The following is an 18,985-nucleotide window of genomic DNA, read 5'->3' as shown; positions in this document are numbered from 1 at the left end:
AGAAGCAGGCTCCAGACAGAAGGCTGGAATAAACTGCTGGAATATCTCTGCAGCCGGTGTGAGGTTTCCATCGCCTCTCCAGAGATCCCTAGTGCCCAGTTGAGAAAGTGCAGCTGCGTGCTTGGGTCTAAGTTTTCCTTAAGATCTGGATCAACATTGTAACATCGGAGTTATAGTGCATAATGGAATTGCTGAGTGATCCATAGATCTGACCTTTGCTTGTCACCCTGCTACACTTGAGTCCTTTCAGGAAAGTGCTGACCCACATTCTCTGCTCTAGGATCCGCGTGATCATTTAATTTTTCCCTTTCTGATTTTTTAAATCTTGCCACCTGTTATCTGGTGCTACAGGTGACCTTCAGTGCTGTATATGGTGAATTTGTGGACAGGAACTGAGCATTACAACAGAGGAAATGGATTCAAAGGAAAGGCAGTGGATTTCCAGAATTTGAAGGAAAGGCATCATTTCCCAGCTGGGGGAAAAATAGTTCTGGTATCGAGGAATAGTGCAGTGGGTGTTGTAAGGATAAACACCTTAAAGATTGTGAGACACTCAGATACTGCAGTCCTGAGATAGATATTTGTGGTATGGCTTTTTTAATACCCATTAGTCCTACATTCAGGAATGTGCATAATGAGATACTTCAGGTTTTGTTAATTATTACACAACATGCCTACTGATCATTTTACTATTTTGATTTAATATAACCAGGCATTGCTACTTTACATAAATATTCTTATGTTAATTTCCTGTTAGTGCTTTTTTTCACCTTACTGTGAATGGCATTAGTGTTGGAACAGTTTACTGCATCTTGGTTGGTAACATGCCAGAATTTTACTCTTGCTCTTGAGCAAAAAGTCTGAAGTTGGAGGGATATAAAATTCCAATGTTTAGCTCTTAAAAGGAAAGGTTTGAGAGGCAATATTGCTATGTCTGCAGTGTTGTTTTAAATTGTCAGTTCCCATGAAGCGTTTTTCCTCTTCAGTGAACTCAGTATTTAAACTTCATTGTAGCAGCTAGGTCTCAGTTTTAATTTCTTTGATAATTTGTGAAAGCCATGTAAAGAGGAGCTTTGGTGTTGTGCTTCCCCTGACGAGAAACACTGTCCCATATAAGGTAATAGATGAGAGTTTTTAGCAGGGGTTTTCACTCAGAGAATTAAATCTTTAGGATTTCACTACACCTCAAATAGATATCATTGCCTCGTCATTTTAGAAGGCACCACATATAGAACTTGGACAGCTTTAGAACCACTTAAAATAAGCACTATCCTGGTAATGTATCCGGGGAAATAACTTCATAATTCATCCAGTGATACCTCTGTAACTAAAGATATTTCAGCATGTTTGCAATGGTCTTGGGGCAAGATTTTCTCATTGTGTGGTGACCTCTTTTGTATTCTCTGTGCCGGCTACAGTACACTTTAGATAAGAACTGGCACTGATGTAGACAGGCACTTTGGTTACTTCTGACTATAATTGCCCACTCTGAGCTGCTACTTCATCAGGTTCATGCACCTTTGCAGGTCAATACATTGTTAATGATTGTCAAGGTTCCTCCCCCACTCTGAACGCTAGGGTACAGATGTGGGGACCTGCATGAAAACCTCCTAAGCTTATCTTTACCAGCTTAGGTCAAAACTTCCCCAAGGTACAAAATATTCCACCCTTTGTCCTGGGATTGGCCGCTACCACCATCAAACAAATACTGGTTACTGGGGAAGAGCTGTTTGGAAACGTCTTTCCCCCCAATTACTTCCCAAAACCTTGCACCCCACTTCCTGGACAAGGTTTGGTAAAAAGCCTCACCAATTTGCCTAGGTGACTACAGACCCAGACCCTTGGATCTTAAGAACAATGAACAATCCTCCCAACACTTGCACCCCCCCTTTCCTGGGAAATGTTGGATAAAAAGCCTCACCAATTTGCATAGGTGACTCCAGACCCAAACCCTTGGATCTGAGAACAATGAAAAAGCATTCAGTTTTCTTACAAGAAGACTTTTAATAGAAATAGGAGTAAATAGAAGTAAAGAAATCACCTCTGTAAAATCAGGATGGTAGATACCTTACAGGGTAATTAGATTCAAAACATAGAGAACCCCTCTAGGCAAAACCTTAAGTTACAAAAAAGATACACAGACAGAAATAGTTATTCTATTCAGCACAATTCTTTTCTCAGCCATTTAAAGAAATCATAATCTAACACATACCTAGCTAGATTACTTACCAAAAGTTCTAAGACTCCATTCCTGGTCTATCCCCGGCAAAGACAGCATAAAGACAGACAGAGACCCTTTGTTTCTCTCCCTGCTCCCAGCTTTTGAAAGTATCTTGTCTCCTCATTGGTCATTTTGGTCAGGTGCCAGCGAGGTTACCTTTAGTTTCTTAACCCTTTACAGGTGAGAGGAGCTTTCCCCTGGCCAGGAGGGATTTCAAAGGGGTTTACCCTTCCCTTAATATTTATGACAATGATATTGATGGACAAAGCATATTGGAAGCAAGAGGCCTGTTTCTCCACCAGTTAGGCAGTGCCAGTGGGTAGCAGCTGTTCTAAATTTAAAAAAAACTGAGAAGAGTGGTTATGCTTTTTGTGGGAATAAATGTGCCTGCATTGATTCCCCCTGACCTTTGTAATTGTGGTGGAATAACCACCAAGATGGCTAACGTTTATTTCATGGATTGTGTACCACCAGCATCAAAGATGCCACTGTAGCTCTGAGAATAAAGCATTCGTTAGGTTATGTTCCTTTAGCTATCTGGGTAGCAGGCTCTGCTGCAGAAGTAGAACATAAAACAGTTCTTACATAAACACTGGGTATCGTTGAGTGCTTTATTTTGATTCATATTTTGCTAGCAGAATGGAGACTGCAAAAAAAACAAACTTTTAGGATCTGCACTTAAGCCTGAGTCCAGCAAAGCACTTAAGCACATGCTTAATTTCGGTAGGCCTACTCATGTATTTAAACTTAAGCAATGCTTGAAGTGCTTTGCTGGGGTCTTAGATGCTGAGGTGATAGACATTTTCTAAAAATCTTAAGACTATAACAATTGTAAAGTAGATAAAATTATTTGGCTAAATTACACAGCAGCTTCTCTTTAAAAAGTTATCGTAGGTCCCTTCAGTTACAAAACTGCATCATCAAATTTGACAGCTGAAATAGTGTATGGTATGGAATCATGCTGGGTATATTTAAAAAAAAAACCCATACTCTGCTTCAGTTTATCAGACCTCTGTTCACTCTGTTATGAACTGTGATTTGGACTTTGTGGCCGCCTAAGGGGATAAAGGGGAATGAGAATCATTTTTACAACCCTGTGCGAGCCCTTGGGAGTGGGTGTAGCCCACACAAATTGGCACTCTGTCCCCTTCTACAGGTGACTGGGCGAAAGGTAAAGGTTAATGAACCTGCAACCTTTGGCTAATTGACCTGGACAGAAGGGCTTCATGCTTTAAGAACCAGAGATCCCAAGTACAATCTCAGCTGCAGACAACCCATCCAGGGTCATAAGGTTACAAGTGATAGCCCTTATTGGCAACTGAACTAGGTAAACCTTTAAAACTTGGGATGAGCTTCCTCAGCCAAGGCTGTAGTAGGCTCATCAACCTCTGTCTGTGGCCAAACCACCCCAAGCCCTGGTCTACACTAGGACTTTAGATCGAATTTAGCAGCATTAAATCGATGTAAACCTGCACCCGTCCACACGATGAAGCCCTTTATTTTGACTTAAAGGGCTCTTAAAATGGATTTCCTTACTCCACCCCTGACAAGTGGATTAGCGCTTAAATCGGCCTTGCCGGCTCGAATTTGGGGTACTGTGGACACAATTTGACGGTATTGGCCTCCAGGAGCTATCCCAGAGTGCTCCATTGTGACCGCTCTGGACAGCACTCTCAACTCAGATGCACTGGCCAGGTAGACAGGAAAAGAACCGAGAACTTTTGAATCTCATTTCCTGTTTGGCCAGCGTGGCAAGCTGCAGGTGACCATGCAGAGCTCATCAGCAGAGGTGACCATGATGGAGTCCCAGAATCGCAAAAGAGCTCCAGCATGGACCGAACGGGAGGTACGGGATCTGATCGTTGTATGGGGAGAGGAATCCATGCTATCAGAACTCCGTTCCAGTTTTCGAAATGCCAAAACCTTTGTCAAAATCTCCCAGGGCATGAAGGACAGAGGCCATAACAGGGACCCAAATCAGTGCCGTGTGAAACTGAAGGAGCTGAGGCAAGCCTACCAGAAAACCAGAGAGGCGAACGGCCGCTCCGGGTCAGAGCCCCAAACATGCCGCTTCTACGATGAGCTGCATGCCATTTTAGGGGGTTCAGCCACCACTACCCCAGCCGTGTTGTCTGACTCCTTCAATGGAGATGGAGGCAATACGGAAGCAGGTTTTGGGGACGAAGAAGATGATGATGAGGTTGTAGATAGCTCACAGCAAGCAAGCGGAGAAACCGGTTTCCCCGACAGCCAGGAACTGTTTTTCACCCTGGACCTGGAGCCAGTACCCCCCGAACCCACCCAAGGCTGCCTCCTGGACCCAGCAGGCGGAGAAGGGACCTCCGGTGAGTGTACCTTTTAAAATACTATACATGGTTTAAAAGCAAGCATGTGAAAGGATTACTTTGCCCTGGCATTCGCGGCTCTCCTGGGTGTACTCCCAAAGCCTTTGCAAAAGGTTTCCGGGGAGGGCAGCCTTATTGCGTCCTTCATGGTAGGACACTTTACCACTCCAGGCCAGTAACACGTACTCAGGAATCATTGTACAACAAAGCATTGCAGTGTATGTTTGCTGGCGTTCAAACAACATCCGTTCTTTATCTCTCTGTGTTATCCTCAGGAGAATGAGATATAATTCATGGTCACCTGGTTGAAATAGAGTGCTTTTCTTCAGGGGACACTCAGAGGAGCCCATTCCTGCTGGGCTGTTTGCCTGTGGCTAAACAGAAATGTTCCCCGCTGTTAGCCACGGGGAGGGGGAGGGTTGAGGGGGTAGCCACGCGGTGGGGGGAGGCAAAATGCAACCTTGTAACGAAAGCACATGTGCTATGTATGTAATGTTAACAGCAAGGTTTACCCTGAAAGAGTGTAGCCACTGTTTTATAAAATGTGTCTTTTTAAATACCGCTGTCCCTTTTTTTTCTCCACCAGCTGCACGTGTTTCAATGATCACAGGATCTTCTCCTTCCCAGAGGCTAGTGAAGCTTAGAAAGAAAAAAAAACGCACTCGCGATGAAATGTTCTCCGAGCTAATGCTGTCCTCCCACACTGACAGAGCACAGACGAATGCGTGGAGGCAAATAATGTCAGAGTGCAGGAAAGCACAAAATGACCGGGAGGAGAGGTGGCGGGCTGAAGAGAGTAAGTGGCGGGCTGAAGAGAGGGCTGAAGCTCAAATGTGGCGGCAGCGTGATGAGAGGAGGCAGGATTCAATGCTGAGGCTGCTGGAGGACCAAACCAGTATGCTCCAGTGTATGGTTGAGCTGCAGCAAAGGCAGCTGGAGCACAGACTGCCACTACAGCCCCTGTGTAACCAACCGCCCTCCTCCCCAAGTTCCATAGCCTCCACACCCAGACGCCCAAGAACGCGGTGGGGGGGCCACCAGCCAACCAGCCATTCCGCCACAGAGGATTGCCCAAAAAAAAGAAGGCTGGCATTCAATAAATTTTAAAGTTGTAAACTTTTAAAGTGCTGTGTGGCATTTTCCTTCCCCCCTCCACCACCCCTCCTGGGCTACCTTGGTAGTCATCCCCCTATTTGTGTGATGAGTGAATAAAGAATGCATAAATGTGAAGCAACAATGACTTTATTGCCTCTGCAAGCGGTGATCGAAGGGAGGAGGGGAGGGTGGTTAGCTTACAGGGAAGTAGAGTGAACCAAGGGGCGGGGGGTTTCATCAAGGAGAAACAAACAGAACTTTCACAACGTAGCCTGACCAGTCATGAAACTGGTTTTCAAAGCTTCTCTGATGCGTATGGCGCCCTCCTGGGCTCTTCTAACCGCCCTGGTGTCTGGCTGCGCATAACCAGCAGCCAGGCGATTTGCCTCAACCTCCCACCCTGCCATAAACGTCTCCCCCTTACTCTCACAGATATTGTGGAGCACACAGCAAGCAGTAATAACAGTGGAAATATTGGTTTCGCTGAGGTCTAAGTGAGTCAGTAAACTGCGCCAGCGCACCTTTAAACGTCCAAATGCACATTCTACCACCATTCTGCACTTGCTCAGCCTGTAGTTGAACAGCTCCTGACTACTGTCCAGGCTTCTTGTGTACGGCTTCATGAGCCATGGCATTAAGGGGTAGGCTGGGTCCCCAAGGATAACTATAGGCATTTCAACATCCCCAACAGTTACTTTCTGGTCTGGGAATAAAGTCCCTTCCTGCAGCTTTTGAAACAGACCAGAGTTCCTGAAGATGTGAGCGTCATGTACCTTTCCCGGCCATCCCACATTGATGTTGGTGAAACGTCCCTTGTGATCCACCAGAGCTCGCAGCACTATTGAAAAGTACCCCTTGCGGTTTATGTACTCGCCGGCTTGGTGCTCCAGTGCCAAGATAGGGATATGGGTTCCGTCTATGGCCCCACCACAGTTAGGGAATCCCATTGCAGCAAAGCCATCCACTATGACCTGCACATTTCCCAGGGTCACTACCCTTGATATCAGCAGATCTTTGATTGCGTGGGCTACTTGCATCACAGCAGCCCCCACAGTAGATTTGCCCACTCCAAATTGATTCCCAACTGACCGGTAGCTGTCTGGCGTTGCAAGCTTCCACAGGGCTATCGCCACTCGCTTCTCAACTGTGAGGGCTGCTCTCATCTTGGTATTCTTGCACCTCAGGGCAGGGAAAAGCAAGTCACAAAGTTCCATGAAAGTGCCCTTACGCATGCGAAAGTTTCGCAGCCACTGCGAATCGTCCCAGACCTGCAACACTATGCGGTCCCACCAGTCTGTGCTTGTTTCCCGAGCCCAGAATCGGCATTCCACAGCATGAACCTGCCCCATTAGCACCATGATGCATGCGCTGGCGGGGCCCATGCTTTCAGAGAAATCTGTGTCCATGTCCTGATCACTCACGTGACCGCACTGACGTCGCCTCCTCGCCCGGTATCGCTTTGCCAGGTTCTGGTGCTGCATATACTGCTGGATAACGCGTGTGGTGTTTAATGTGCTCCTAATTGCTAACGTGAGCTGAGCGGCCTCCATGCTTGCCTTGGTATGGCATCCGCACAGAAAAAAGGCGCGGAACGATTGTCTGCCGTTGCTCTGATGGAGGGAGGGGCAACTGACGACACGGCTTACAGGGTTGGCTTCAGGGAGCTAAAATCAACAAAGGGGGTGGCTTTACATCAAGGAGTATTTCAGGCAGGACTTCATGGAGGGTTCCAATAAGAAATGGTGCACCTAAGTTATTGTTCTTATTGGAACAAGGAGGTTAGCCTGGCCTCTGATTGATATATGGCTAGATTTACCTCGCTGCACCTTCTCTGTGAGTGACTGCAGTGTGACCTAGAGGAATGAGTCCCCTAGACAGGGGAGGGGGGAAACAAATGAGTACAAAACAAATCTGGTCTATTTCTTGTTTTGATCCACTCCATCTATCTTTTACATCTTTGGCTGGCAGCAGACGGTGCAGAAGGACTGCATGCCATCCACATCTCATGGCTGCTCGGCAGAAGATGGTACAGTACGACTGCTAGCCATCCTCATCTCTTGCCTGCCCGGCAGAAGATGGTACAGTACGACTGCTAGCAATCCGTATCGCCTGCCTGCTCACCATAAGACAGTTCAATAGGACTGACTGCAGGACTAAAGAGAATGACCTGGTCAAGTCACTCCAACTTTAGTCCCTGCGCCCATGTCTGCCCAGGCACTCCCAGCCGACGTGGCCAGGAGCACCTCGGACACGACGAGGACGGCTACCAGTCGTACTGCACCGTCTGCTGCCAGAAGGCAATGGGTTGCTGCTACTGTGTAGCAATGCAGTACCGTGTCTGCCAGCACCCAGTAGACATACTGTGACGGTTACCTGAGCGGGCTCCATGCTTGCCGTGGTATGGCGTCTGCACAGGTAACTCAGGAAAAAAGGCGCGAAACGATTGTCTGCCCTTGCTTTCACGGAGGGAGGGAGGGAAGGGGGGCCTGACGATATGTACCCAGAACCACCCGCGACAATGTTTTAGCCCCATCAGGCATTGGGATCTCAACCCAGAATTCCAATGGGCAGCGGAGACTGCGGGAACTGTGGGATAGCTACCCACAGTGCAAAGCTCCGCAAGTCGACACTAGCCTCGGTACTGTGGAAGCACTCCGCCGAGTTACTGCATTTAATGCACTTAGAGCATTTTCTGTGGGGACACACACACTCGAATATATAAAACCGATTTCTAAAAAACCGACTTCTATAAATTCGACCTTATTCTGTAGTGTAGACATACCCCTAGAGTAGCTAGTCCGCAGCTTGTGGACAGGAAGAGGAATGGAAAGTGAAGAGCCAAGCTTCCCCCCCTTCCTGATGCAACAGTCAGCACAGCTGAGCCAGCATGCGTAGTGGTATACTTTGCTCTTGGTACTACTCCAGAGCAAGCAGAAACAGGGAAGGGAGGGGATTTTGGAGGAGCATCTCCAAGGTATAATGCCTCCTTGGTCTACTTCTATAATGGTGTAGCTTACAAAGCACTGCATGGTATTTTAGGGCTGTGCTTAAAGACACAGTCCAGCTCTATGAAAACATAATTATTCTTATGTTTTCTGATTGATTTTATGACCATATCGATACACTGAATCACACTGCTGCTAAGGCTTAACTGACATCGCACTCCAAAAGTATATGTACCGTAACTAATATTTCTGATTTCATGCATTTTAAATATTATCTTTTGATGAGCAAATAATCAGGGAAATGGCATAGTATCTTTTTTTCTGATTTATTTGTGCTATTTTGAAAATTTTGCTCATTTTTCTCTTCTGAAGCCTCCTATTCCATAAAGCATTTTCAAGAGTTTCATTGCATTTTTCCTCAATCCTCCTATTTTCTCCTGTGCTGTAGGATCTGAGGGAAGAATGTGTAAAGCTGAAAACAAGAGTTTTTGATTTGGAACAACAGAATCGAATGCTAAGTATGCTTTTCCAACAAAGGGTCAAACCAGCTTCTGACCTCCTTCTCCAGGTAGGAAGAAACCTTTGCCTCTAGAATCTGCTAAATTTAAGTTCAGTACATTTACATAATATTAATCTTCTTAAGAAAATGTTAGCAAGCAAGAAGTAACAACTGATAGACATAATATATTAGAAGAAAATCTATCTATCATCTGATGGCATTGAAATTGAAAGTGTACACCACCAAACTTTAGCTGCGCATTATGTGCAGATGTGGAGAGAGAAGTATATCTGAGGAATAAGTTACTTTTTGAGGTGCCTCCTCAGGATGATAAATGGGATCACATATGGGTTCATTATTCCTCTTGGGGGGCAAAAATTGTGGATACATAATTCCATAATATTCCATTTGATGGTAAACAAAGCATAATTTTCTGTGAGAAGGAAAACAGTCTATTTAGCTTTCTCCATGTTTGCTGTAGTGACTCAATATATTACATAGACCCAGAGCAATATTTTTTTTTACCTTTTCTGGGACAAGACAGTCAAGAACTCAGATGTAGAGTGACCTGTTTCCCATTCTTCCTTGTTATTTTGGAAAAATCAGGAAGGCTTCAGATTTTCTTTTGATGTGGCATTTCCCTTAATATGATTTTATTTTTATCTTCCCTATTATTCTTTGTTCCCCTTCCCATTAGAAGTGCCTAGCAGCAAAAATCTGACCATGAGCTGGGATGAAATTAAATGAAGGTAACTTTAGGTTGAGATTGAGAAACTGCTTAAAGATGGTTCAAATTCTGCCCTTTGTGTGTATACAGTTGCCACTGAGATCAAAGAAAGGTACATGACAGTACGGAATTTGGCCTATGTAAGAGCATGAATGAAACTCTTATGGAAATCACCAGGTGTTCCACACATGTATATGATGATGAAATTTGGCCCTTAGGATGTCGTATATCTTCTCAAAGGAACTGGTGTCAGTCCTATGATTAAAGTTATTTGAAATTGGACTGCACCAAGTGCTATGGAATATACTGAAAAGAATGAACTTGCATTGGTAGCAGGAAGGAGTCGATCTAGTAAGTCTTTTTATTTCCAGCTTGTATGAATTTGTAACATTTATCCTTGTTGCCTCTCCATGGTTTAGCAGGCAGGCTCTTCATATCTGCAGAATTTTTCTGACTTCACTGCTTAGTCTTTATTGGCCAAGTGAGAAGGGGAATCACTGTTATTCCTAAACTCCATGTCGCCAATCTGACAGCAAAATGTACTGCTGATGAGCAACTGAACTAGGTCATCAACGTATTTTGAGCCCTTGTGAAAAATCAAAAGAAGAGTGTCACTGTATTTCAGACAATGATGGACTTCTGATAACGATAATCAGTGTCAAATATTTTTTTTGCAGAAAAACAGAACAGTAAATTTGAGAATTACCAAAATTTAACTCATTTTCTAAATTAATTTGCCCAATGGAATCTAATTCATCATCTGAGACTTTAAGATTTTCAAAGAGATATTTCCAAATGATATTTCTGAATTCTGCTAGATTAGGCAACTAATAATATGTCTGCCATCGGGGTTGCCACATTAATGGACACTTTGGATTATACTCTTAAACCCAGATTCAGAAAAGCTCTTAAGCACTTGCTTAAGTTACCCCTATTCAGGAATGTACTCAAGTGTGTACTTAAATACATGCCTGAATCACAATGCTTTCTTGAGTTGGGGCCAAACACCATAATTATTTGAAAGGGTGGTTGCTTAAATGTTCTGCTGGTCCCTTCTACATACACAGGCAACCAGGAGACCACAACTCTCTCAAAACTTGTGGCGTTGACACTTTGCAGCTTCCAAGAGGAATCTCTGCACATTTAGCTGCACCTGGACGTTCTAAGGCAGTGGTTTCTGTTGATAAATTGTATAATCAATTCTTTGACCACATTTTGGTTCATTATGAAATATACTCAATAGACCAAATAACCAAGGTCAGTCAGGTTTACTGCTATAAGCCAATAATAATATAGTACAGGAAATAGTTTTTATACAATACCAGTCTCTGGAAAGCTGTCTTATGCACCGTTGTCACATTCACCTTACACGGACGGTGTGCTCCCAAAGTTACACATTTCAGCTGGTAGTATTTATCAGATGATTTTACAAGGTACACATTTCTTTACATGTTACTAAAATTCAGCCCATCAGTTTGTCCCAGTTCATTAACTTGTTGTTCTGTTCCTTTCCTTATCTTTGTTTTGGATACTAGCATTCCAGGTACTGGTGTTTGAAGGTACCTTCTAGGTTTGTACCAGGTCAGAACAATCATATCTTGTCGTCTTCCTTTGGGATATTCCAGTACTGGCCTATGGGAATAACTCCCTATCTCTTGCTAGGGTAAAATACACGTATGCCCTTATCCTGACAACTTTCCTATCTACTTAAGCCAAAGCTTACTTCAACTAATGCACGATGTTATGGGATACCAGCATAAGTGAATAGGCAGGATTATGGTAAAGGTCTAGGCTAGTTTAGTCTGTATAACTGCTATAATATTTGTGCTTAATGCATAGTAATATATATCTATGGTGTGGATAATATACATACGACTAATATGATATATGTACATGCTAGCCAGCATATATTGGTCAACATTCCAAAACATTTTACTAAGGCAACCTACCAACTGCGTTTTGTGTTTTTTTGGTGACCCACCATAATGTACATGCACCCTCCACCCTGACACCGCAACCCTAATCCTGGCCTAATGCGGAGGGGAGACCCTTGGGGGATAGGTAGGGGATGGTGGAAAGTGATCTGCCACCTGTGACCCATTTGGAACCTTCGCATGACCCACTGGTAGGTCGAGACCCACCCTTTGGGGGACACTGTTCTAAGGCAGGGTGTGTGATCTGTGTGTTTTAGAATGGAGTCCCAGATCCACCTTCATTTACTAAGAACTATTCCCCAGTTGAATTATTCTCTAGAGATATAGTTGAGTTTAGAGAAATTATATGGTCAATAACTGTATTTGCTTTACATGTTGTGTACCCATTTATAAATTCTGAAAAGCATCTAAATGACTTAGGAACATGAGTCCTATAATTTAGGGATGGGATTTTCAAAGGAGACTAACTCTGAGAATTTTGAAAATCGCAGCCAAGGCTCATAAGCCCTATTCAAAGTCAGTTGTACTTGTGCTACTCATTTACTTAAACATGTGTGAAAATATCATCATTTATTTATTGTTGATTTATACAACGCAGTACAATGTTATTTTCATACAACTCTCATCCTAAAATTCTGTGTACAATTAAATAGTTACAAATTTGAAATAAGTGAGTGCAGAAGAAGAAGAAAATTGAGTTAATCTTAGTTGTTTTCTTCTGTAGTTATCATGTATACCATTATCACCAGTGACTTGATTGCATGTTACCAGCAGATTATTCTGCAACCAGACATGAGTAAATTCTTTTACCTAAATTTAAATGTACTTTAAAAACTATATATGAATTTCTTGACCTACCAAATTTGTATTAAAGTATGGATTTCTTCCATTTCAGTGGTGTTGAAATCTTGCCTCAGTGAGCTTAAATGCTTTTCAGAATAATGAATCACCAGTATCACAGGTTATTTTAATGCATTTGACTTTAAACAAAGCCTTCACAATCTGTTTGGTTTATAAACAAGAGGAGAACATAACACACTGTGATCATTTAAGGATGTGATTTAAATTAGAGTGCAGAACATGTTCCTTATATAATACTGAATGCACTATGCTGTTTTCCCTCATGTTTCGCACACAGATCAAAAAGAAAAACTGATTACTCCAGATTTAGCAAATTTCATGCAAGGGAGGTTTAAAAGACAACTTTAAGAAGCCTTCACTGTAAAACAGTTATTAAGTATTACATTTCATGAATTTTGGATAAATATAAGTATCCATTAAATCCAAGGGACTGATAGTACTGAACAAGAAATTACTGTGTTTATCTGGGGGATTTGATTATGCAGATTGCTACATTAATTCTTTGGCACTTGAAATTTCGGTGCGTCCATTGCTGGCAGTATATGTCACACGGGGGAAATCTCATTCCTATCTTGAAAAGATTAAGTAACCCAAACCCTGACATAAAAGACCAGAGTTTCCGGGAGCCGGAGGTAATTCAGTCTCTGCTCCGTCACCAATTTGTATGGAAGGTGAGTTTGTTTTGAGATTCTCTAGAGACATGCTTTCTTGTTGCTGGAAGTCATGTATAGAGTTGGCATTAGGTGTAGGCTAAATAAGCAAGTGTCTAAGGCACCTAATTTTTGCTGTTATCTAACCATCCTTCTCCTTGACCCACTGGGACAGTTTTGTGGAAGAGATCTTGTGGAGGTGCCTTCAACTCAATACCACCTGAAAAGCAGCAACAGCCAAGGCCAGGATCTGTGGCACTAATGGAGCTCCTGTCCAGTTGACCCCCTGCAGGAGGGTGGGGGTGGAGGAGAAATAAAGTACCTGCCCTTTTGGGAAGAGTATAGAAAGAAAGATCGGGAGCTCAGTTTTAGCTAGCCATGTTACATATATTCTGTCAGTGAGCCACACACCAGGAGGGAATGTTAGACAGGCTGAGATTTGAGCTTGGATGAAAAGGAGCACTCAAGGAAGACAAAGCCAGTGCATAGAAACTAAATGAGTGGAGAGGCAGATACGTGAGTGTTTGGTATAAAGATGACAGGTTTCAGAGTAACAGCCGTGTTAGTCTGTATTCGCAAAAAGAAAAGGAGTACTTGTGGCACCTTAGAGACTAACCAATTTATATGAGCATAAGCTTTCGTGAGCTACAGCTCACTTCATCGGATGCATACTGTGGAAAGTACAGAAGATCTTCTTATACACACAAACCATGAAGAATGGGTGTTTACCACTACAAAAGGTTTTCTCTCCCCCCACCCACTCTCCTGCTGGTAATAGCTTATCTAAAGTGATCACTCTCCTTACAATGTGTATGATAGTCAAGTTGGGCCATTTCCAGCACAAATCCAGGTTTTCTCTCTCCCCCCCCCCCCCCCCCCCCCCCCCCCACACACACAAACCCACTCTCCTGTTGGTAATACCATGAAAATCAAGTAAAGGCATAAATAAATAACAATTTTAAATGAGAAGGTGCATATATATGAATTCGTTAGCTGAATTCTCTCAAGAATGTTGTTCTATCTCTTCATAAACAGAGTTACTATCATTGATGTAATTAAAGCACTTTGAGATCCTTGGGTGAAAGGTGTTAAATAAGTGCAAAGTGGTAGTAGTATTGTTCATTGATTTGATTTATTTCATCATACTACATCAACTACATAGTGAAATTTGCATAGAGTGTGGAAAGTATAAAATAATATTACTAATCGTAAGACCGAGGGCAGCTCTGTTCCCAAACTCTCTTTTAATTGTCATTTTATCACTATCTCTACAAATATCACTTTAGCAGCTCTAGAACAAAGCAGGAAGTCTTTTGAAATGTCTAATTATGCCTTGTGTACATTTGGCTGGATTAGTATAATTCATTTTCCATGGATCTCCAGTATTGCTTAATTGTGTACCTAAAATTTGTCCATACTGCTGTGGCCAGATTGCTAAATTCTCATCTTAATGTAGGTATTAACTATTTTTGTATTGACTTCTATAACTATTTGAAGAGTGTGCTCTAATATATGTATTTGAAGGGAAATACACTTACTTAGATGGAAATAGTTATCAACCTAGCAGAAAGGGGTAAATTGCTCCAACAACATTATTATACATGTGAAGAAAGATAGGACAATTAATTGTTTAAGCCCTGACAGAAGTGGATGAAATGAATGGTCCAGAATCTGACCTTACATTCAGATATCTTGAGACATCATGATGTTCTGAATACAGATGGTTAAAAGAGACATTACGTTGGCTTCTACCAGTTGAATATGCAGAATTAGTAGGTACTCCAAAAAGTAAGCAATTGCGGAGGAGAAAACAAACCCAAAGATCATCTTATATTGGTAGAAAAGGATGTCAACAGTTAACCATTCATTTAAATAACTGTACCAATATGTGCTGAAAGCTGCATAATTCAGACTGGATAGCATGCCAACTGTCTAGACCACACCTCATGCATATCTGCACTCTAGAGGCATATTTAGGAACAAGATCAGTAACTTTAAGTTTCAGCCATTTCAAGGCTCTGAAATTCCTGCAGTATAACCCCGCTGTTCACCTCTCTCTACTGTGAAAACCAACCATTTATTCCTTCCCTTTGTTTCCTATCTTTCACCTATTTACTGATCCATGAGAGGAACTTCCCTGTTATCCATGACTGCTTACTTTTCTTAAGAGGCTTTGGTGTGGGACTTAGTCAAAGGCTTTCTAAAAGTCCAAATACACTACGTCCACTGGATCACTCTTGTCCACCATGTTTGTTGACCTCCTCAAAGAATTCTAATAGATTAGTAAGGCCTCTTCTCTCATGTCTACTTGGTTTCCTTAGAAGCCTTTGCCGAAGGACCTTGTTAAGGCTTTTTGAAAATCTAAGTACACTTTATCACCTTGATCATCTGGTCCTGGTGACTTATTACTGTTTAGTTTATAATTTTTTTTTCCTAAAATCTCTTCTATTGACACATCAGTTTGGGTGAGTACTTCAACTTTGTCACCCAAAAAGAATCACTCTGATGTTGGTATCTCCCCCACATCACCTGCAGTGAAGACTGATGCAAAGAATTCATTTAGCTTCTCTGTATTGGCCTTGTCTTTCTTGAGTGCACCTTTAACACATTTGCAGTCTAGTGGCCCCACTGCCTGCTTGGCAGACTTCCTGCTTCTGATGTACTTAAAAAGAATTACTGCTAGTTTTTGCATCTTTAACAAGTTGCTTCTTAAATTCGTTTTTGACTTTCCTTAATATACTTCTACATTTCACTTGCCAGAGTTTGTGCTCCATCCTATTTTCCTCAATAGGATTTGACTTCCAAGTTTTGAAGGATGCCTTTTTGCCACTAGCAGCCTCCATTTTTTTGCATTATTTTGTTTAACCATCATGGAATTCTTGTAGTCCTCCCACTGTTTTTTTTTATTTGGGGTATACATTTAGTCTGAGTCCCTATTATGGTGTTTTTCAGTGCTCTCCATGCTGCTTGCAACGTTTTACCCTTCTGACTGCTCTTTTTAATTTCTGTCTACCTAGCATCTTCATTCTTGTACAGTTACCCTTTTTAAAGTTAAATGTTATTGTGGTGGATTGAGCTGGTATTTTCCCTTCTACAAGGATGCTAAATTTAATTACTTTATGGTCACTGTTACCGAGTGGTTCAACTATAGTTACCTCTTAGACCAGGTCCTGTGCTCTACTTAGGACTAAATTAAGAATTTCTGTTCTCTTGTGGGTTCCAGGACAAGCTTCTCCAAGAATAAATCATTCATGGTGTCTGTAAATTTTATCTCTGCAACATGCCCTTAGATGACATTTACCCAGTAAATATAAGGATAGTTGAAATCACCCTTTATTATTGTGTTTTCTAGTTCTGTAGCCTCTCTTACCTCTCTCAGCATTTCGCAATCACCGTCAGCATCCTGGGCAGGTGGTTGGCAGTATATTTCTGCTGCTATACTCTTATTATTGAAGCACAGAATTTCTATCCCTAGAGATTTGTGATATAGTTTGATTCATTTAAGATTTTCACCTTATTTGACTATGTTTTTTTAAAACCTATAATACCACTCCCCCACCAACAATACCTACTGTGTCAGTCCTATATATTTTGTGCCCAAGTATTACCATGTCCCTTTGAGTATCCTTATTCCACCAAGCTTCTGAAATGACTGTTATATCAAAATCCTCATTTAATGCTAAGGTCTCTAGTTCACCCTTTTCGTATTTAGATTTCTTGCATTTATATATAAGCACCTGTGCATTTTGTCCATATTTAGTTGCATGCCTTCATGTGTTATGCTTAAATGGGATTTAACATGTGATTGTTCCTTATTAGCTCTTACCTGTACTTTACCTACTTCTTTCCTACCTTCTCTACTATATTGTGTTCCCCCCCTTTAATAAATTCATCCCCAAGGGATGTCTGTGCCCAAAGCAGGTGGTCCTCCTCACCTGTCAATTTTCCCCCAGCTCCCATAATCTCTAATCCTCAGTAATCTTTTTTATTTTATGTGCAAGCAGTCTGGTGGTTCCATTTTGAATAGTTGAACCCCATCCCTCCTGTATAGGCCACTGCTTCCCCCAAAAGTTCCTCAGTTCCTTATAAACCTAAATCCTTCCTCCCTATACCATGCCCTCATCCTTACATTTAGACCTTGAAGTGCTTTCTGTCTTGGTGTCCCTGCACATGGAACAGGAAGGATTTCAAAGAATGCTACCATGGAGGTTCTGGACTTTAATCTCTTACCTAGTACCATTTCCTCCCCATCACTGCCTATAAAGCTGTCTAGATCAGTGGTTCTCAAAGCCGGTTCGCTGCTTGTTCAGGGAAAGCCCCTGGTGGGCCAGACTGGTTTGTTTACCTGCTGCATCCGCAGGTTCGGCCAATTGCGGCTCCCACTGGCTGCGGTTCGCCGCTCCCGGCCAGCGGGGGCTGCGGGAAGCGGCACGGGCGAAGGGACGTGCTGGCTGCCCTTCCCACAGCCTCCATTGGCCTGGAGCAGCAAACCGCAGCCAGTGGGAGCCGCGATTGGCTGAACCTGCAGACATGGCAGGTAAACAAACCGGTCTGGCCTGCCAGGGGCTTTCCCTGAACAAGCAGCGGACCGGCTTTGAGAACCACTGGTCTAGATCTCTTGTGAGATCTGCTACCTTCGCTCCTGGCAGTCAGTTCTCCATGCCAGTCTCACAGTTCTCACATATCCAGCTGTCTATGTTTCTAATAATCAAATCCCCTACTACTATTGCCCATCCCTTCATAATAACTGGAGTCCCCATGGCTGGAGGGATATCCTCAAAGCAAGAGGATATCATGACTTCATCTGGAAGGTGGGTCCCAACTATAGGATTGTTTCCCTCTGCTCCAGCTTGATGGTCTCCTGCCTTGAAACTTTCATCCTCCTTGCAATACAGCCCACTAATCAGATGAACAACTGACCAATTCAATCCTGAGAGATCTCTCAGATAAAAAGGAACAGATTAGAGAGTCAATGACCAACTTCTCCAGCAGCAGTATCCTGCCCACTCACTGTTGACTGTTACTAGTCACACTTCTGGGCATTTGAACCCAGTGAATCTTCCTCATAGGCTTAAAATTAAGTACTTGAGTACTTAAAATTAAGTACTTGAGTACCTAAAATTAAGTGCCCTGCTGGATCAGAGTCATATTCACATTGATATAGGCATATGCTCAGTATTAGGAAAACCTTCCTGATAATGAGTTGTGTTACACTGTGAAATAGTTTCCCCTGGGAAGAGATGGAAGCGTCATCATTTGGGACATTGAAAACTAAACTGGATATAGCACAATGGTGAACAATCTTTCATCAGCAGTATGATGGACTAACTGACCTAATAGATCAGTTCCATCTCTAATGTGTTTCTATGATCTCCTACTTGTCATGTCTGGCTTCTCCTAGTTCAGCATCTGGAGTCTTTCTGATCTCCCCCTCCAACCCCCTCAAAATGAACAAAGCTCACCAAGCATATAATCCTGGTGAACATGATAAATCTTTTAAGTGAAAATAACCCTCAGCAGCCAGCACTTCTCAAGTCCTTATAACACAGATTATTAGCCTTTAGGACTGCCAAATAAAAGCATTAAAAGGCTTTTCCATGTCTATACAAACATGAGGTTCTGTGATATTTTATGGAGGCACTTTTCACATCCAACCTCTGAAAGCAAGATTTGTCCTCTGCTCAACTGACAATAAATTGCCAGGGAAA

General features: G+C 42.7%; 1 protein-coding gene across 1 annotated transcript in view; it reads left to right on the top strand.

Moving 5' to 3' along the window:
• NCKAP5 (NCK associated protein 5) overlaps nucleotides 1-18,985 on the top strand; it is a 466,257-nt gene that overhangs the window by 342,930 nt on the left and 104,342 nt on the right. The window contains exon 9 of the mRNA XM_077830371.1: nucleotides 9,055-9,174. Coding sequence (XP_077686497.1) covers nucleotides 9,055-9,174 — 120 coding nt within the window. The remainder of the gene's footprint in view (nucleotides 1-9,054; nucleotides 9,175-18,985) is intronic.

The sequence above is a fragment of the Eretmochelys imbricata genome, chromosome 11 (assembly GCF_965152235.1).
Source record: "Eretmochelys imbricata isolate rEreImb1 chromosome 11, rEreImb1.hap1, whole genome shotgun sequence".
Classification (NCBI taxonomy): Eukaryota; Metazoa; Chordata; order Testudines; family Cheloniidae; genus Eretmochelys; species Eretmochelys imbricata.
The sequence above is the reverse complement of the archived record's forward strand: the minus strand, read 5'-3'. Positions and strand labels throughout refer to the sequence as shown.